Source organism: Megalops cyprinoides, chromosome 1, assembly GCF_013368585.1.
Source record: "Megalops cyprinoides isolate fMegCyp1 chromosome 1, fMegCyp1.pri, whole genome shotgun sequence".
NCBI lineage: Eukaryota > Metazoa > Chordata > Actinopteri > Elopiformes > Megalopidae > Megalops > Megalops cyprinoides.
The window spans coordinates 15,231,562-15,252,322 of record NC_050583.1 but is presented as its reverse complement, the minus strand read 5'-3'; the positions used below and the strand labels follow the sequence as shown (position 1 = coordinate 15,252,322).

At 41.5% G+C, this 20,761-nt stretch overlaps 2 protein-coding genes and 1 non-coding gene across 3 annotated transcripts; all 3 read left to right on the top strand.

The window, feature by feature from the left end:
• The first annotated feature begins 490 nt into the window (after positions 1-490).
• Positions 491-7,863, top strand: ap1m2 (adaptor related protein complex 1 subunit mu 2). The gene is made up of 12 exons (XM_036537903.1): positions 491-663; positions 1,701-1,857; positions 2,773-2,840; positions 3,368-3,498; positions 3,736-3,883; positions 4,300-4,426; positions 4,980-5,122; positions 5,222-5,293; positions 5,525-5,683; positions 6,916-7,041; positions 7,344-7,419; positions 7,647-7,863. The coding sequence occupies exons 1-12, from the start codon at positions 619-621 to the stop codon at positions 7,670-7,672; spliced, it is 1,278 nt and encodes a 425-aa protein (XP_036393796.1). The 5' UTR covers positions 491-618; the 3' UTR covers positions 7,673-7,863.
• Positions 7,864-10,430: 2,567 nt separating this feature from the next.
• Positions 10,431-19,689, top strand: kri1 (KRI1 homolog). Its single transcript, XM_036539555.1, has 19 exons — positions 10,431-10,591; positions 10,876-10,955; positions 11,183-11,288; positions 11,550-11,652; positions 11,793-11,850; positions 12,045-12,094; positions 12,270-12,366; positions 13,144-13,221; positions 13,314-13,420; positions 13,645-13,777; positions 13,871-13,966; positions 14,257-14,427; positions 15,494-15,569; positions 15,731-15,843; positions 16,214-16,391; positions 16,969-17,099; positions 18,002-18,066; positions 18,155-18,250; positions 19,159-19,689. The coding sequence occupies exons 1-19, from the start codon at positions 10,507-10,509 to the stop codon at positions 19,634-19,636; spliced, it is 2,301 nt and encodes a 766-aa protein (XP_036395448.1). The 5' UTR covers positions 10,431-10,506; the 3' UTR covers positions 19,637-19,689.
• LOC118794258 lies at positions 17,286-17,383 on the top strand. Its single transcript, XR_005005760.1, has one exon. It is a non-coding gene; the product is annotated as a Z30 small nucleolar RNA (small nucleolar RNA).
• Positions 19,690-20,761: the final 1,072 nt, after the last annotated feature.

Genomic DNA, 20,761 nt, shown 5'->3' with positions numbered 1-20,761 from the left:
TAGCGTTCACAAGTATCTACATACCAGCATTGAAAAGTATCAAACCCAACATTATCACCACCCCAATGCGTAATTGTGCATGCTGTAGTCCGTCGTGATGGTGAATGGCAAAGGCAACGATCTGAACAACAATCTAGGAGCCGTACTCACCAATAACGATAGGATATAAGAAAAAATATAACCAAAAAAAAAAAAAAAACTTCTTACAAGGAAGGTAAATGAAAGTAAAAGGTACTAGAATGCTTGGGGCTTCGGAATACAAACTAGAAAACTAGCACACGCAGTCTATTCTACGTTCTAGCACTGCATTTTTCTCGTTGACCACCAGCGGGAACAGTATTCATTACCTGGTTACTCTGTCTTTTGAACGTATCACCTTTAACCAATACCGTTCCTTTCCCTCATTCAGGTGAGTGCCGGCTGTAAATATTTCACCTGGAGTCCAGTGACGTCGACACGCAACATCTCCGGAAAAAGGAAACTTGGGATCCATGATTACCGAGCACTTCATTCAGACAGTTAATGGCTTCGCAATGGATTTGACTGTTTCTTTCATGTAAAACTAGTATGCGTTAAATCGGTATCGTTCACCTACAAAGCTGGATTTCATCAATATCAATGATGTCTGCCTCTGCTGTTTTCGTGCTGGATCTGAAAGGAAAGGTAAGGAAAGTTCTTGTGCAGTGTGTAACGTTAGATTGGCACCGCGGTTAGGAATATATGTCCCCAAAAACTGTTTCATATTTACGTTAAGCTGTTATGACTACTTCTGACCTAGAAATGTAACTGTGGCTTTTTTTTTTTTTTACTCTAGACGCTAGATGTGTGTCAGAGTGCCTGCCGTCGTTAAACTCATCATTTAACGTCTATTTCATTGACCTGTCAGCCATTGCCCTCAAGTTACTTCCGCAGACCACTATGTAAATGTAGAAGCAAGTTTGAAGCCTGACTAATGGATAGTTAATCTTCTTTGGAATGTTTCAGCTGACGTTGCAATTTATGTTTTGAAGACTCACTGGTTTAAGCAGTATACCGTATATTACACCTGTCGACATTTGTATTGCAATAAACAAATTAAACATAACAGTACTGCTTTGACATGGAAAATGGGAAACCCATTATAGTAATTGCACATACAAATTTGAACAACAATCAAATTTGAGCTACAGATGCATTGCCCCTATGCAAAGGCAGATACAGGAAGCAAACGGGGAGTGGGCACCCAGTGCAATGCCCCCACTTTTGAGGATCTTTGAATTTACAGAGGATTCTGTTACCGACTAAATGAATTCCCGGTGTTACTCCTGTAGCTACTGTCCAGGCACCGGATAGTACTTTATTAATCCAAAAAAAAAAAGGAAATTGCTTAATTTATGCTTAATGTTTTTGTCTGTCTTGATACTGGTCCCTTTATAAGATGTGAAATAGAATCAGAATCAGAATCAGAATTTTTATTTGCCAAGTACAGATGTACAAGGAATTTCTCTTGGTGCAGGTGTCAACACTGAAAACACAAATGCAGACAGAATTATACAGTAGAAAACAATACAATACATACAATAGAATACAACACAATTAAAGAAACTGTGCAATGGTTTACCTTTGGTTATGCACATTTGTGCAATAGATTCCTTTGTTCACTTTTGAGGATAAATAAGATCTGATAGCCTCTTTAAGCTCTCACCTTTCTCCACCCCCAGGTGCTGATATGCCGCAACTACAAGGGTGATGTGGATATGGCTGAGATCGACCACTTCCTACCTCTGCTCATGCAGCAGGAGGAGGAGGGGCTTGTCTGTCCAGTTCTCACGCATGGAAATGTCCACTTCCTTTGGATCAAGCACAGCAACCTCTACTGTATCCTTTCCATAATGACTTCAAGCAATGTTTTGTAACTGCGGACCACAGGTCTGCTAAGTGCTCTCACAGAGCTGTAATCAGGACTAACTGAGATGCTAAATGAATTCTGATATTTATTTGCAATATGGCAATCAGTTGAGAAACAAACTTGTTGTTCAATTAACATGTTGTTCAATTAAGATGATCAAGAATTCTAATCTGTGTCACAGATTGGTATAAGAATCGCAAATGTGCAAAACAGTGTTTAAAATACCTGTACATTTGTCTGTATAATGGGGCAGTAACATTCCCAACACCACATATTTCAAAAAGGGTCAGTAGCAAGAAAAACCTAGATAGTTACTCGGAGTTATACCATGTTATATATTCAATCAACTTTTGACAATGGCGGCACAGTGGAGTTATAAGTAATATATGAGTCAACATGGAAGCCATGTATAAGGCATAGCCTGAAGTGAACTTTGGCACGTTAACTTTGAGTGAGGGGAAGGTTGGATGGAGGTCAGAAAAGGGAAAGATTTAACCTATGTTAATATCATCTAAGCACTCTTTCCTAGTTCCCATGCTGCCACTGAGTAAGCTGTGTTTGTATGGATTTTTTTATTCATATCAATAATTCACATTTTTTCTGTCTGATGATTTTATACTTCATCCTCTGTTGGGTTTAACGTTTTGTTTGTTTTTCTTTATTTGTTTTCTCAATGGGTGTTAAATAGAAATATTAGTAAAACAGTAAAATACAATAATTTTATGCCTGTTTGATTTGTATGTCAATATTGAGGAACAGTTTCTATGAATTTAGATAAGTTTTAATTATTGCAATTGTAAATATAATAAACAAAACTCATTTAAAAAGTAAAAAAGAAGAAGATTGGTCGTGGGAAAGTGTACCTTAACATGACTCCAATATAGTGGTGGCCACGACCAATAAGAACTCAAATGCCTCACTCGTGTATGCCTTTCTGTATAAACTAGTGGAGGTAAGATATGCTCTTTGCTCTGTTGTTTCATGTTATCATTTGTATATTAATGGAAGGAATATTATTTGAACAAACAATACACATCTGGTCATGCATATAGAGAACATGTTTGTGTCAGTGTTCATTACTTTATTAACAGGAAATGTCCAGTCATTTTTAAAATGATGATTTGTTTATCTGTTACAGAACTCTTCACCCTCACAAATGAAACCACTGAAATGAAAAGTGCAATAAGCCAGCTTTATGTTTAGAACCTTCTTTCGCCATGTTGATTTTGTAGTTGGTAAATTACAGGTGCTGGTTGGGCTTGGTTAACGGTGAATGTTTAAGTAATGAAGGGCAGGAAAGAGTTTGGTGTGGGAACAAACTTTAACTGAATGGATGACAAAGGGTTACTAGCCCAAAGGCAAAAGTGAGTGACACATGGTGTGAAATGCTACATGGTTTGAATTCTCTCTGTGTGTGTGTGTGTGTGTGTGTGTGCGCATGCATGTCCGTGCGTGCGTGTGTGTGTGTGTGATGCTCAGGTATTCACAGAGTATTTTAAGGAGCTGGAGGAGGAGAGCATTCAGGATAATTTTGTGGTGGTGTATGAGCTGCTGGATGAACTCATGGACTTCGGCTTCCCCCAGACCACTGACAGCAAGATACTGCAGGAGTAAGGCCCAGCTGTCTGCTCTATAACACAAAACACCCACACATGTGTGTGTATATATTATGTTCATGGTCACATGTACATAGTCTATCTTTTGCTCTCACACGTCTCTTAACAAATACAAATTCATCTCCCACACAAGCACAATGCAGTGAACACGTTTTATGTTGTTTTTTTGATCCAACATTTGATCCTTTGATCCACCATTTGATCTTGAATGGTTGATCCCACTTTTCTCAGGTACATTACTCAGGAAGGCAACAAACTGGAAGTTGCCAAGACCAAAGTGCCCACTACAGTCACAAATGCTGTGTCCTGGAGGTCTGAGGGGATCAAATACAAGAAGAACGAGGTCTTCATCGATGTCATTGAGTCAATCAATGTGTTGGTGAGTGACTGAAACATATGTGTTGAGACCAGTAGCTCAAGGTTGTCGGATATGCACACAAATAGATCAACAGGTGCTCACAAGTAAACACATGCCTGTCCCTGTCTGTGGTGAAACTACATAGGAGTTTATTTTGCAAGTGGGGTAAATGTTACTGATGTGCAATTTTTAGAAAATAAAGGATCCTTATGCACAGGGGAACTTTGTCTGTGCTTTGGTGAATGTCATTCCCATGTACCTGTACATTAACGCATGTTGTGGACCTACACCTGTGCATAGGTGAATAACAGGATTATTCATGCACAGATGCATATCATTCCCATGTAGGTCAATACATAGTGTGGACGTACACCTGTGAACAGGTGATTGAGAGGCTTGTTTACGAACAGGCAGATGACAGGATTCTTTGTGCGCAGGTGAATGCGAATGGCAGTGTGATGAGCAGTGACATCGTTGGGAGCATTAAGCTGAAGACCATGCTGTCAGGAATGCCTGAGCTACGACTGGGCCTCAATGACCGCGTGCTCTTTGCCCTCACAGGACGTACGCATCACCGCATGCCCCGCCCCTTATCCAGTGTGCCGCACTGTTATTGTCTCTATGTCACCGTGGGGAAATCTATTCTTTCGCCAAACATTGCAAGCGTGTATCTTTTATTGTCAAATGCTGAATTCCAGTAAGGGGGAATGATCTGCTGTGTTAGTCATTACGTTGCATTGCATTACATTAATTTAGCAGACGCTCTTATCCAGAGCAACTTCCAGCACAAAAGAGCAGAAGTGTATCCATTCAAGTTTAATAAGTGTCAGACCAGGCTAACAACACTCCCAAACCAGCGAGCGTGAGCTATTCAAACTAATCAAGGACTACCACAAATTAACTTCTGCAACCTGACTAAAGAAAGGAAGCTACTTATGCCACCATGTATCCCAGTCACTAGATCATAAAATCCAAAACGCACCATGATACTACACATAAAATAAATGGCAAATGACACAAGCAGCAGGTGTTAGTGGGACGGGATTGAGGTGAAACCGAGATGCAGTCTCGTGCCCATTCTTTGTCTTGATCTGCCCTTGTCTGGCCATATGTGCAGGGGACAAAGGGAAGACGGTGGCCATGGAGGACGTGAAATTCCACCAGTGCGTGCGCCTCTCCCGTTTCGAGAGCGACCGCACCATCTCCTTCATCCCCCCAGATGGGGAGTCGGAGCTCATGTCCTACCGCATCAACACCCACGTGAGGCAGTACTCCCTCTCTTTCTGTATTCAGATTCACGCGGGCACCCTCTATGTGCTGAAAATTCAAGAGTTGATTGTTGTTGGTCCTCCTTGGCAGGTGAAGCCCCTGATCTGGATTGAGTCGGTCATTGAGAAGTTCTCTCACAGCAGAGTGGAGATCATGGTGAAGGTAAGGAGTTCTGTGGTTATATGGATTAGGAAGCTGAGTAAAGTTTGTGTTTAAATAAAGGATAAGTTGTGTTTGATTCATAAAATATACTAACAGTAGGACATTATCTATCCATTATATTTTTTGTTTATTGTCAGTTTTATCTTCCCTAGAAGTACCACTTTTATCCAACATGGGAAAAATGGGGGAAGGTATGTTCACACCAAAATCCAATACTTACTCTGTTTTTAGGCAAAGGGGCAGTTCAAAAAGCAGTCTGTGGCTAATAATGTGGAAGTCAGAGTGCCAGTACCCAGTGATGCTGACTCACCCAAATTCAAAACCAGCACGGGACATGCCAAGTATGTTCCAGAGAAGAACCTGGTGGTGTGGACAATCAAGTCCTTCCCGGTGAGTGCATTGGCATTTCACAGGACACAATCTCTTGGAAACAGTGCCTTTAATGTAAGGTTTAGATTTACAAGGATAGTACTATTTTATATAATTATGTGTAATCACGCAACAGAAAATGCAGTACTGTTCCATGGTAAATGGCTTACAAATCATGCATGAGTTCCAGTAAAACAAAATGGAGTTGCAGTGTGGCAAAGGTAAGGTAACAAGCTTGCAAAGGAAAGAACTACCTACCTAGCTAGCTACAGGGTATGACTGTCATTAGCTTCTTTTAATATAGCTAAAAATAATCACAAAGTGAATAGTAACAGTATAAATCCCATGTTCTATGCAGTTGACTAAAATGCTTATAAGGCCTTGTTGACTGAAAAAAACATTGTAAAGATAGGGTTATTACCTTTATCTAGCCTCATTGTGTAAAAGACCAATGAAAACATGCCAGTAGTTGTGTTAAAACAAGGCAACCCTTTTTGCCAGGGGCTTCCTGAAACTCGAGTACTGTAGATCTGTATCTCACAGGGAAATGAAACAGAGTATTGCAGCTGAAAGGTTCAGCTATGTTGAAAATCATCAGGAAACGCATAGTCATAGACACATATAAATTAACCTCATGTAGCCAACAAGATGAAATAATGTAATTTTTTATTTGCATGGAGAAAATATACACCCTCACATTTCACATAATTTGCCATAGGATATATGGTGTTAGTAGGAATGTGACCTCTGAACATCTGTCTTTGCATTAAATGTAAAGCTCTCCATTTTCACTGGTATTACCTTGTGTCTAATTAATTATTATATTAATTATGTAGCCAGGGCCATCCTGAGCATTACACAGCTCACATCATTGTTTGGCTGCAGAGGTCACACATTGCCACAGCTTTGAATTAATTCCTGCTGAATTAATCTTGCTGCCTGACACGATATTTAGAAAGACCCAGTTTAATTCACACTTGTATTTTAATTACATTACATGACAGAACATTTGATTAGTAAGGGGAGTGCCAAAAACAGGGAGGGTGCATTCCCTCCTAAATCATTGAGCCTTAGCTAATCAGTATATTCTGTATTTATTTATATAACTCATTAAAATCTTGCAGCTTACTCTCTTACAATACTGTGTTTGAGTTCTCCTTTCCTCAGTCCTACTCTCCCTTGCTCCAGGGTTTTCTTGTCTCTTCCTATTCAGTGTATTAAGCTTATATACAAACCTGTTCATCTCTCTGTAGGGTGGAAAGGAATTCCTCATGCGTGCCCATTTCGGGCTCCCCAGTGTGGAGAATGATGAGGCGGAGGGCAAGCCACCAATCACTGTCAGTTTTGAGATCCCGTATTTTACAGTTTCTGGGATACAGGTGTGTATTTTGTTTTTACATTCTGTGTTTGGTAGCAATTCCCCATATAGTATATTATACAAACTGGTTACATGCCTGATACCATCCCTGCCCTGCCAATAATATTTACTATTCTAAGACTTGTATAAGTCTGGCCAGAAGGCAGCGAAAGAGTAAAGTAATGGGAAAGACTTACGAGTCAAATTCTTAAATAGAAAGTGATCCCAGCACTCTGCTGCTTGAGTGACTGCCCCCAGTTTCTCTCTCTCTCTCTCTCTCTCTCTTTCCCTCACTCTTGCTTGCTCTCCAATCTCCCACTCCAGGTACGATACATGAAGATCATTGAGAAGAGTGGCTACCAGGCCTTGCCCTGGGTCAGGTACATCACACAGAGTGGAGGTACGCCAGCACTTTGCACATGTTTATAATGACTGCCATTAATGCTAATACATAAAAATCCCAAGGCGACATAGATCTATATACCAAACCAAACCAAAACAAAATATAAATTTTAGGTATTACATTTTACTGTGGTGCTGTGTTGTAATGATGGAAACTATACATTAAACTGGACTGTTAATTCTTACTCACCTCATTTATCTCTCTTTCTCTTTGGTCTTGTTTAGATTACCAGCTACGGACTAATGCCTAGTCTGGTCCCTCCTCGATCCCTTTGCATACACACGTGCGGGTGGGGTCACAGAGCAACGATCAAGTGACTCCTGCCTCTGCACATAGGCATGCACAAAAGTGTTCCAGAGACTAGGTGCTGTAATTCAGTGGGGCTGTTTTTTTTGTTTTTAGATTTCCCTTTCAACTGTAATTACTGTGCTTGAATTGAAATGATTGTGTAGATAAGAATTTAAGATAAGCTGTATTTTAAATTTTAATCCCTTATTGTGAGATCTGTTAATTGGATGATGTGTTTTTTGTATTAATGATGGGAGTGTTTTGTGTGTGCAGCTGTTAAATCTTTTTTTTAATTTTTCTTTAAAGTTTATTTCACCTGAATGAAACAGTTTCTTTGATATGGTTCATTAGATGCTATGTGAAAATAAACTGTAAAGCATTTTTGACCTCATTCTGCAATTTAAGAATTAGGAATGTAGTTGCTTTCTGATTAACAGTTACAACACATGGTAATTTATCACAGAGCAATGTTACTTACATTGTTGTACTGCATACTACACTTTCCAATCTGACACAGCTGTGGTCAAAAGAATTGAAACATTTATTAAGGTTTTTCAGTCTGCTTGCATGTGAAAATTAATTAAACAGCTGTTTTTAGGCATCGTAATTGGTTTCAGGGCAATGTTTATGCATTTTCTGTAATACTTATGCAACACTTGGGTTGCTGAGTAATTCTTATGCAACTCTGAATGGTGGTACGGTTGCCCAAACTAGATATCTATATATATATATATATATATATACACACACACACAACACTGTCTGTGCCCAAACACAGTTGTTCACTAAACACTGGATGATGTATAATGTCTGTTACACTGTGATTCCCCGTGGGTGAATTGTTACCATGTTACCGTGGAGATATTTTAGCAACAAACAGATAACTCCACCCTTTTCACTGAACATGTTGTAACGCCCTCATGGGAGTTCTGATAAATGAATGTATTTCTATTGAAAGGCAAGCCAGCATTTCTGCCTCAAACCTGTTGTCACTGTGTCACCAGCAACAGAAACGTATGCAAATCCTCTCCAGTTCCTCCATGTTTCCCAAATGATGAGGATGGTCATGCCCATTGTGGCCTGGGTGTTGTTTCATCTGGATGCAAAAGCAAATGTATTTCACCACTTGGTGAGTGACATGACACCTCTTAGACTGGCTTTGTAGACACAACCTTTCTCCTCAAGTGTTGATCTACTAACACTCTGGTAAACAGTCAAAACACTTTAGCACTCTGCCCATCCACATTACCATCTAGCCAGTCACAGTGGATGAGCTGTTGTCATCATTGTGTTGCAAATGTATGTCATCACGAAATATTAGCGCTAATTTGAAATTATATATATACACATATACACATATAGTGTATATGTGTATATATGTATACCAGTGTAAGCAAACAAGGAGCAATGAGCAAAAAGGAACTACCAAAACATCTCTGAGATCGAATTGTTGAAAGGTACAGATCAGGAGAGGGTTATAAAACCCTACAACCTTAAATGTATCATGGAACACAATAAAAACCATAATCAAGAAATGTATTAAATATGGCACCACCAGGGTCTTGCCTAGATCAGGCTGTCCCTCCAAGATGAATGACTGTTCAAGGAAGAAACTCAACAGGGAGGCCACCAAGAGCCCAAAAGCAACACTGAAATAGCTGCTGTCGAACATGGTGGCAGCAGCATCATAGTATGGGGCTGTTTCTCTGCAGAAGGGACAGGAGCTCTGATGAGGATAGAGAGGAAAATGAATAGTGCAAAATACCAAAAGATTTTAGAGAAAAGCTCGCCATCCTCTGCAAAAAGTTGAAGATGTGGAAGAATTTTACCTTTTTTAATGAGAATGACCAAAAGCACACAGCCAAATTCACAGTGGAATGGCTAAAAAAGGAAGATAAGTGTCCTGGATTTGCCCACCTTATCCCACTGAAAATCTTAGATTGACCAGTAGAAAGTTCTTCATTGGTCTCCTTGCAATTTAGATGAACGTGAACTGTACTGTACAGAGTAATGGGAGAAAATCTGGATCTGAAAAGTTAGTAGAGACTTACCCAAACATTCACTGCAGCTATCAGAGCTTAAACTTCCACCAAGTATCAGTTTAAGGCTATGTAGACTTGCGCAAACAAGAATTTCAAAGTTTTTCATTTTAAATACCTTTTTTTGAAAAATGGAGACCTTTGATTTTCACTTACAGCTTGTAACCACCAATGTCTAAATGAAGCTTAAAGTCTGATATCACTTGCTTTGATTTCAGCCTTTAAGACATCAAAAACAGAATTTTGAAAGGGTGTGTAAACTGTAGATCTACTGTGTGTATGTGTGCGCATAAAACATAATCACAAGAACTATATGTTGACGTCAGGTGTACGCTGCGTGCAAGTTTTTAACACTAGATGGCGTTATATGCATATTTTGTGATCAAAATCATTATTGTAACGTTTGTCTTGTTATGCTACACTAGCGAAGTGAATTAATAAACACTCTTTGAATGACTGGCATATTTTCACAATTATCTCAAGAGTCCTTAAAGCTAAGAAGCTCATGAATAATCGGATAATAAAAAAGGTAGAGTCGTGAAATTTAACAATATACAATGTTTGCCAAGAAATGTCGTAGCAAGTCATGATTGGTTAAGAGAAATTTGAACCTTGAACTCTAACCCTCGGTCAGTATACCACGTGTTCATCCGTGCTGCAATGTGAAATGAGGCCAGTCCAGCAGGCGAAATAAGTTTACATTTTATTATCAGTCCTTTTTAATGTAGATCCACCAATACTGTGAGCTCAGAAGGCAATGTCGGGAAAAAACGAGCTAAAGATAAATCAGAAGTTTGCAGATAAATACGAGAAATATCGACAGAAAGAAGAATTACAGAGATGTAAGTATGTTGGGAGCTTTCCGGCATGGTAACATTAGGCATCTTAGCGGTAGAGTTTTTCAATTTAGCTAGCTTGCTATTTGCATACACACACGGTTTCACACTTGTTTAGCTAGGCTAACGCTCAAGTATTGCAATTCACATAATACATACTGTATTTCTGCTAAGAACGCGACAGGCTACGTCTTTTTAGCAAGAAAGCTAGCCGTGTTACTCTGAAATTCAGCAGTGATACTCCTTTGGTCGATTTTATCCACAACCGTTTGTCTGTTTCTATATTCCAGTAAAAGATCGCTATGGAGACCGGGGTGATGTTAGCGAATCGGATTCCTCGGACTCGGAGTCAGACGATGATAGCGAAGTGGTAAGTTCTTTATTTTCTTTATGTTTTGTCTGCTTTTTTTGTGTTTGAGAACCTATGATAAAAGCATTGGTTTAGCAAAGTTATCTGTAATTTTTTTTATTTGTGTTTTTACACAAATGTGTTAGGCAAATAAATGCTGAAAACATTTTAAGAGTGATTTTAAAAACACATGAAAACGTTTATGTACATCCTGACAGTTCAGTATTGCTCTTGTTTTTGATTGCCAGGAACTGGATCCCAGACTTGAGAGAGACTTTTACAGAACACTTTCTATGCTCAAGAAGAAAGATCCTAAGATCTACCAGGAGGATGCCAAATTCTACACTGAAGAAGGTTAACATTATTATAGTTTTTGATCAGGCTGTTGTAGTTTATTTTGACGATTGCAGACTATCATTCAAACCCTGTTTTTTTACTCTACAGTGTTAACTGTTGTTTTCTGTAGGCACTGCTGACATTTTTGTTACTTACCTTAGTTTAACAGTGGCGAGGCAGTGATAAGCCCCTGTGTATCTGTATTCATTGATGTGGGATGGTTGAAAGATAGGCTCACTTTTTTCTTCCTGCCTTTCTTATGTCCTCTGAAATCTAAAGAGTCACTGGCGGCCAATGATGACCAGCCCTCGACTTCAAAAAAGAAAGAGAAACCCATGTTCTTGAAAGACTACGAGCGTCAGGTCATTCTGGAGAAGGGAGGGTAAGCGATTGACTAGTGTTTGCTTGTCATTGCATCTCAGTGTGTTTCTTTAATTCTTGTTTGTTTTTCTTTAATTTTAAGGCTTTTAAAGGGTCTTAATCAAACTAACCTGGCTAATGTGTTTGTGTTTTTATCTGCAGTAAATATGAAGATGAGGAGGATGAGAGTGATGACGAAGAGGCTGCAAAGAGGAGGGAGGTATGGCACAAACAAGGCCAGCTCCGATTTGGTGGGCTTGATTTCGGATATCGTATACACCTCTTGTAAGACAGGATTCTGCTTTCAGCTTGGCAGTCAGATACAATAACAGTAAAACCAGTTGGTCATTGTGGAAGAGTTAATTCTGGGTTCCTTCATATTGTAATACTTTGGTTTTTGTGACTCCTTGATAGAGGGCTGCCTCTCCCAGCTATATCCAGGAGCAGAAAGAGCTGAAAGAGAGGTAGGACTTTGGGGTGAATGGCCTCACTGATTTGGAGCTCACGATTTCAACAGCGTCTTAAAGGAACTGGATGTATATTAACGGCACTGCTCAGAACCCAATCAGTTAGCTGATTCTCAGTTTTCTTTCGTTGTCTCTCACCCGTTTTCCCCTTTGTCTTCCTCTTTTCTCCCAGCTTCCGGAGGTTTGTGCAGGACAGTGATGAGGAGGATGGAGAGGGAGATGAGGACTCAGAGCTTCTGACGAGAAGGATCAAGACACAGGAGGAGAAGGTGAGAGAGCAGGGCCACGGCACTTCGTAGGCAGTGGGAAATAAACACCTGCATGAATAACAAATACGAACACAAGCACAAGGATATTACAGCTGATTAGATCAAACAGAGCAGTGGAATTTAATGCAGAACATTTGACTGATGGATTCACATGACCGTCTCCACATGACCACAAGAGGTCACTCTAGCCAAAGAGCTGTGAACCATAAAGCCCCCATCATGTTATGGTTTTGTCTTATTTGGGGAATTTTAGTCTTTGTCACAGTGGAACATCAAAGAAGGACATTCAGAGGAAGGACCCCTCAAGACCAAGCATATGGTTGAATGCAATGTTGTCTTAAAGTGGTGCTGTAGTTCATGTGTACAGAAACAGATTTTCAATTGAAAAATATATCTTTAATTGTTGTTCTCATGAAAAAAATGCAAATTAATTATGACACCATAAATGGCCATAAGTGTTCAACTGAAAATTTTATTTATTCTGATTGTTTGTTCAACTCCTTGTTTAAAACACTTACACTGCTTCATGAATATTCAAATTAATTAAAACGCCTACACTGCTTCATGAATATTCAAATTAATGTACTCTGGGGGAATTCCAACCATAAATAATGGGAGTCATATGGTCTTGTGTTCTTATCAGTCCCTGTAAAACTAGTTTTGGTTTACTTTTTAATAGGCTGTTGATGATTGATTGTGTCAGAAACTTTGGGGATTTTCAGTCCTCCACACCTGTGAACCATTTGTTGAGATACTGTCTGTCTGTGTGTCTGTCAGGATAAAGAGGAGGCGGATTACTCGGAGTGGCTCAAAGGCCAGGCGGAGCTGGAGGGAGTGGAGGAGGTGCAAGACATGGTGAGCGCGCAGCGTTTGATTGACAGCTGAGCTGTGTCATTGCTTTGTGACTGTGGACTGGCTGACTGACTGACAACTGTGTGTTGAGACAGAAGTACCTGAGGGACTATTGGAATGACCCCCAGCTCGACGAGAGGGAGAGGTTCCTGCGGGATTACGTCCTCAACAAGGGCTACCTGGACGAGGAGGAGGACGACAGGTGAGCAGGATGCGAACGGAGATGATGACACAAGGGCAAACGAATGCACACGCACTATTGTGTACACAGGACTGATTGCCAAAATTAATGTTGGCACAGACAGATATTCATTTCAATAGAGGTGTGTGCAGAAATAGCCAGAAGTATTTGTAAAGTTTTGAAAATAATGACTGTGTGTGTGTGTGTGTGTGTGTGTGTGTGTGTGTGTGTGTGTCTGATTCCAGAATCCCCACCTATGATGAGGTGGTGCAGGACGAGGTGGAGGACTCTGAAGAGGAGGGCGAGTCCTTCCTGGAGCGGCAGGAGGACTTTGAGAGGCACTACAACTTCCGCTTTGAAGAAGCGGATGCCGAGCAGGTACGGTCCTGTGGCCGTTGTCTCTCCTCTGGCTGTGCGGCTGTCTGTCCCCCCCCGGCATCGTCCGCCTCACCGGTGTTCTTGCACCCCCAGATCAAGACATACCCCCGCAACATCGCGACATCTGTGCGTGCCAAGGACGAGCGGAGAAAACGCAAGAGGGAGGAGGTGAAGGAGAGGAAGAGGAAGGTAAAAATGCCTGCCCCTGTTGCTCTCTCACCGTCACGTCCTTAGCCCTGCCCGTGGAGTGTCCTCTACCTGACTGCCTTCATTGCAGCCCTGTCTCATGCCCATGTGGAGCACTCTCACCCCCTCATTCATGTCCAGCTCTCCATCATTCTTATCCTTTGAAGGTCCCTTTCACTTCCTCAGTCCTGTCCCAAGTCTTTTTCACTCCTCTCTCGTCCTCTGGATATCCCCCTCTCACTCCATCCCCCCTGCCTGCGTCTCACTCTGTGTTGGTCTGTGTGGCCCTGCAGGAGAAGGAGCAGAAGCAAGCCCAGCTCAAGCAGCTGAAGAACCTGAAGCGCAACGAGATCGTGGAGAAACTGCGAAAACTGCAGGATCTGACCGGAAACCAGGAACTGGCCTTCAGCCAGGATGACCTTGAGGGGGACTTCGACCCGCAGCAGCACGACCAGCTCATGCAGGTGGGTGTCCAAGGGATATATTGGCATTCAGTGTGCAGTAATTGGATGGGTTATTTATACTGACAGCATATATAGTACCGGTTAAAAGTTTGGACACACCTGATTGAGATAATGGGAAACATGCATTCAAAGACATTTTTTATCTAAAGGCCTTATCTTAAGCCTTTATCTTAAAGGCTTTGTCTTTATCTTAAACGCTTGAATTTTGTTTCTTAGTTGATGCCTTTGTATGAATTTCTTTCAAAAAAAAAAAGGAGTTCACCAACAACCAAGTTTTTTGGCTACTTTGAAGAATCTAACAAATCAAAACACTTTTCTTTCACATCTTATCATTATTTTAAATACTTTTGGTCACTGCATAATTTCATTTGTGTTATTTCATGGTTTTGATATCTTTATCATTCCAAAATGTGGAAAGTAGTAAAAATAAAGAAAAGCCCTTCTATGAGTAGGTGTGTTCAAAAATTTGACTGGTACTGTAACCTATGAATGAGTGGTACAGGCAACCCATGATTGTTTAATTCATCGGTTGATATTCAAAACATTCATGTGGTGGTACCTTCAGTGTGTATCAGCTGTCATAAAAAGAATGTTTGATCCAGGAGGCTATTAATGTGACTTCTCTTTTTTGATATCTTTTCTCTGTTTATGCGGGTGAGGCTTATAGAATATTGTTAATGATTTTGGCAGTAGTCCTTCTGAATAAACTAACACAGTAAAATGTTATGCAAAGTGGCTTAGCAAGGGAGTTACTAGTAGGGCAACTTTGGAAAGTACAGGAATACATTTTAAAGTCGCACAGTTGCAGTGAAGTACACAGAGGAGTGAATAGTAAAGTTGTGTGGCTAAGTGCAGTGGCATTGCAGGGCTACACTGTTCTTGCTACTGACTGCAAGCACAATGCATTATTTGTTTGCTGAGGCTTCTAGCTCAAGTCTCACTTTCAAATGCTGCAAGAGTGATCTGAATTGGCAGCAAAACCTAGGATATTACCTGTCCTCTGTTCCTTGTGTTTCAACCCCTCCTCTCCCTCTTTTGTTTCCCTCCCATTCCTCTCCGCCTGCAGAGGTTCTTTGGCGATGAGTACTACGGAGAGGGGGAAGAGGAGAAGCCCCAGTTTAATGATGAAGAGGATTTGGATGGTAAGTTCTCCGTGGACACAGACACATTAAGAAACATGCTACATCCCTGAAACATTTCCACACAGGTATAAAGGAACACTTGATGACTGAAAATATTTTTTCAGTTCCTTTTTTTAGTATTTGCATGAGCTTGGTGTAATATCCCTTTGTGTTTGCCTCAGGACAGTGGAACTGGGACACGTGGACAGGAGAGGAAGAGGAAGGAGGAGAGGAGGAAGAGGACGAGCAGGACTATGAGAGCTATGAGCCCAACTGTGATGATCCTGACTTCGTTGTAAGGAGACTTTTATTTCTGCGCACACAAATATGTCCTTTTATCAAATTTCAAAAGCAGTTGTGGGTAAGAGCTGGCTTGGTTATCGTAGGGATTAATCTGGATTTTGAGCACATTTGGAGCCAGAGAGTACATTATGTTCTGACCTGGGCTACATTTTATGCCACAGTAAGAGGTTAGGCTGAGGTGATATTACACCCATGCTACAGCATATGTTTTTATCCCAGTTTTAGCCAGAGAAAAGAATGTTATTAAAATATATATTACTAGCTTATTAGCATTTTATGTTTGGAACAGTGTTGATATTCACCGTGGGTGATGATTCACCATGAACTCTTGATAATGATTCACTTCCCTGTGACCTGTGTAGATGGATGCAGACTATGATCCCAGTCAACAGCCAACCTCCTCTAAGAAGAAGAAGAAAAAAGAGAAGGAGATGAGGAAGAAGATGAAAAAGGAAGATGCCCCTCTCATGGGCAAGAAGAAGAAAAAGAAATCTCACTTTGCTGAGATCATCACCCAGAACAAGCCTGTCTTCGACCCCCGTGAGTCCCGTAGTATCCCCTTCTGAAGAGCTTCCCATTTCATTTACCCCGGTGTGTGAGAGACCACTAGATGGTGCTCACCAAACTGTGTGAACATGTGGGCGTGGCACCAGTTTCACCAGGAACAAACACAGGAGGGCTCCTCCATAAACAAGGTGGTGACCTAAGCTGTCATTTGGAGATCAGAGCGGCTCAAAAGATAAACAGTTTCACAATGCGAGTAACACAGAAACGGCTCATAATTTCCACCTGAGCAGATGCTTTATTTCTGGCCTGCTGATGCAGTGGAATGAAACATCACGCCCGTTCATTTCCTGCAGTCTTGTATCAGCATCTGGGGTTTGGCCGAGAGTGTCTCTTTTCAAGGCCTGGCAAAGGCACATTTTCTTTAATAATGTTAGTTTATCAGCTAAATGGGTTATTTAGTCCTAGACCAAGGCTACCCAGGGTATACAGTTTATACAAGAGCAGTTGAAGTGGGAAGGAATGAAATGCAGACTGGCGTGAGCTTCTGAATTTTGCACGTGCCTGTCTTGTGTGTCTAGGGCTCAGTGTCTTAAGGTTCTGTGTGTTTCAGAGGAGAAGAGCTTTGAGCAGTACCTGGATGAGTACTACCGCCTCGACTATGAGGACATCATAGACGACCTTCCCTGCAGGTTCCGCTACAGGCAGGTCATGCCCAACGACTTCGGCCTGACCACTGAGGAGGTGAGATGCGGTGGTACTCTCCTTAATTTAGCTCACCGTTATTACTTGTAGTCACTATCAGGGGCTGGACAGATGCAATTTGCCTGCTGCATGACCAGCAGTTAGCTGTATTACCTTCACTGGCGCGGAGAAGTGTGAATTTCACCCAGGAGATGTGGAAGTGTTTCACCTGTGAGCTCTGCAGTCCAGCACTGATGAATGGAAGTATAGTCTGACCTGGTATTGTTCTCCCCCTGGGACGACTCTGACCAGGGCATGATCACTGTAATCTTCTCTCTGAGCGGGCGAGGCAGGCACAGGAAGGGCCACTTTGGTCACATGATCATTTAAGCAAACTGACCTGGAACTTATTGATTAGTTATATGATACCAGTCCAAAGTTTTCTTCCTTTATTTTTACTATTTTCCATATATTAGAATAGTTGTAAAGACATCAAAACTATTAAACAACACAAATGGAATTATGCAGTGACCATAAAAGTGTTATAAACAAATCAAAACTATTTTATATTTTAGATTCTTCAAACTAGCCAAAAAATGTTTTTTAAAATTCAAATTTTTTGGGAATAGAAATTCATGTATAGACATCAACTTTACAATTTAAGAAACAAATGTCAAGCATGTAAGCATAAATCTTTCGATCAAAACGTCTTTGAATGCATGTTTGCATATTTCCCATGATCCTAATCAGGTGTGTCCAAACTTTTGACTGATGCTGTACATGCAAAGACCTCTGCATGTTTTCTCTGTGCTGTTTGAGGAGTGCAGCCCTGTAGCGTCAAGGAATGCTGTTTGAAACAGCTGAGCCAAAGGGATGAGGGCAGTGATATTTTGTATAATTGACCCTCCTTCTGTTTCACCTGACCCCCCCCCCCCGACCTCCCACCCCACTCTTCTCTCCAGATCCTGGGAGCAGATGAGAAAGAGCTGAACCGCTGGTGCTCGCTGAAGAAGACCTGCATGTTCAGGTGACCGTGACGGAGGTGCCGGTAAAGCGTGCGAGGTCACCGAGGCAACCTTGATTTGACTGTTGTCTTTTTCTCCGTCACCTCCTAGGTCTGAGAAGGAGGAAAGCAGTGATGTTAAGAATTACAAGATCAAGGCCCAGAATGAGAAGAAGAAGAGGGAGGTCCTTGGTTCCTTCTATATGGAGTGAGTACCAGACTGCTAATTGGGTGGTTTAATGTCGGTGGTGGAAGGGCCTCTTTTATTGTGCTGTTGGTATTTATCGTTGGCTCTCCCGCAACATCAGGTGTGACTATTTCAGCTAGCCAAATAAGCACTTTGCCTTGGAGTTCAAAACACACCCTGGTCATAATTACTACTAGCTAACATTAATATCCAGTAATATGAGGTTTTATTCAATAAATCTTCATGCAGTATCCATTTAAGAGTAGTGCATCTTAGGGCTAATATACAGTATATTATTTCAACGACCCACAACTGCATTGTGAACATTTCAAGTCAGATGTTAGGCTGTAGAGAATACAAGGTAACTGTCTGCTGGCAGGGACACGTCAACTTTGCAACTGTTCTCTGTTTTAGGCGAGAATGGGCTGGTTGTGTGGTGTAAGATTATTAACTCAATGGGAACCTGTTTAAGCCAGAAAACTGGGACATCTAGTTTGGTTATAATTCTGCAGTTTTGTCCCATTCGTATCAGTTGGGCTGAGCGCACTATTTTGGTATTTACTTTATTATTACTATTGTATTATGGATGTGCTCTGTCGTGCACATGGCTAGCCAACTACCTCACAAGGCATGTTGGAAGTTACCTTCCAGTGGGTTCGCTGGCTGCTTGCTATGTGTAAATGACTAAGCACACTCTACCTGCATACATACAGTAACGCTCAAACGCTCCTCCGGTATGTAAATGAGGTAGTCATGGCACAGTTCCAGATCTGTGTCTAATGTCAGGTTACGTCAGAAACATGACGATCAAGTTGTAACCGTACTACTGTAAACTAGAGTTACAGTGAACCCTCTGCTATGAGAAGTACAACCATGACATGAACTTGTTAATGCGTTATGTAATGGTTGCCTGCGCTCTTGTTTTACAGAGAGGAAGCACTGGGAGAGAAACCAGAGAGCAAGACCAAAGTGGGGAAGAAGAGGAGGGACCGGCTAAAGAAACAGGAGGGAGAGAGGGAGGAGAAGGAGGTGATAGAGGGCAAGGAGGCAACAGAGCACAGCATGGAGGGAAACCTCGTCAAAGCCCTGAGAGAGGCAGGGGATGAGGGTGACGACGGGGACGAGTTCTTGGTCCCGAAGAAGAAGCTGAAAGAGAGCCCAGAGGATGATGAAGAGGCAAAGAGCAAACGTCCGAAAGAGAGAGCAAAGTGGCCCAAGAAGAAAGGCAGGCACCTGGGAGGACGGCTCTTGTCGGGGTCCTTCAGCGTGAAGATGGGCGGTCGGGAGTTCAGTGGACAGAGACTGAAAGCGTACGGACTCAATCCCAAACGGCTTCGCTACAGGCAGCTCAACCGGCAGAAACGGAAAGACCAAGAGAAAAAGGAGAAAGGAAGGAGCAAAGACTGAGGGGGGGCAGTCAGGATACTCCGCATCTGACTCTTGAGAAGCGTCACTGGAGTTTTGTTTCACTTTAGACCAGTAAACCAGTTTCCAGTATCCCATTTTAAAAATGATTTGCTGTTTCTGCTAAATTGTGTATCGTATGCGAATTTGAAATACAAAATATTTATCTGAAAAAATTCCTCTTTGATTTGGCGGGAGTTGGGACCTTCAATGTTGCTTTTGAAAGCATTGCTGCTCACCATTTCAAACTGTTCTCTCAGAAATGATAATATAGTCTTCAATTGTTTCAATGATGTTGTGTTTGTTTCTTACAAGCGTTTGACAGGGTTCCACTAATGCTGGAATACAGTGGCGTGTGCTTACTTGCATTTCTGTTCTAGTGTATTTAGTTGCAAAAAAAAAAAAACACGATTTTATCCACCTGCCGTGGAAATGACATAACTAGTACCTTCTACTGCTGAGGGATTTTTAAATGCAGGGGTTTGCTTCATCTTGATTTTTATACTAAACACAAGATCACATTTAAAGGGAATATTGTACAGGGACACCATTAATATGACATTGTTTAAACGTATACTTAGTTTCCCTGAGTATTCATTAGCATTTAAAAAAAAAAAAAAAAATTTTCCCCATTTCCCATGCAGAGGGAACTTCCACAGTGATGAACTTCCACTCTAGTAGGGCTCAGGTGTGGTGCGGGTGTGACACTGATTTGTTTCCCCCCCTGAGCAAAATGCTGAGGAATGTGTGAATAATTCACCACCTTTTATTAGCCACCCACATGCAAATTGACATGCAAGAATGAGTGGGGGGCGGGTCGGATGCCAAAGGCAGTGATTAGGAAAACCCACAGATCAGCGCGCATGTACTCCAGAAAGAGGAGAACACTGCATCGCTCACTGGTGGAAATTTCCACTGGACGAGGGCCTCGCCCTCTCTCCCAAACAGGGAAGGGAATGTAGTTTTCCCAGGGTCATTCAGACTCCTACCGTGGGCAGGCGGGGGTGTGTGTTAGGAGATCACAGAGGCCTGTCCCTGTCTGCTTATATCCCTGTGAAGGAGATGCATGCACGGACATGACTTAAGCCGAGGGCTCCTTCAGAAACTGTTCTTTAGACGTTACAAAAG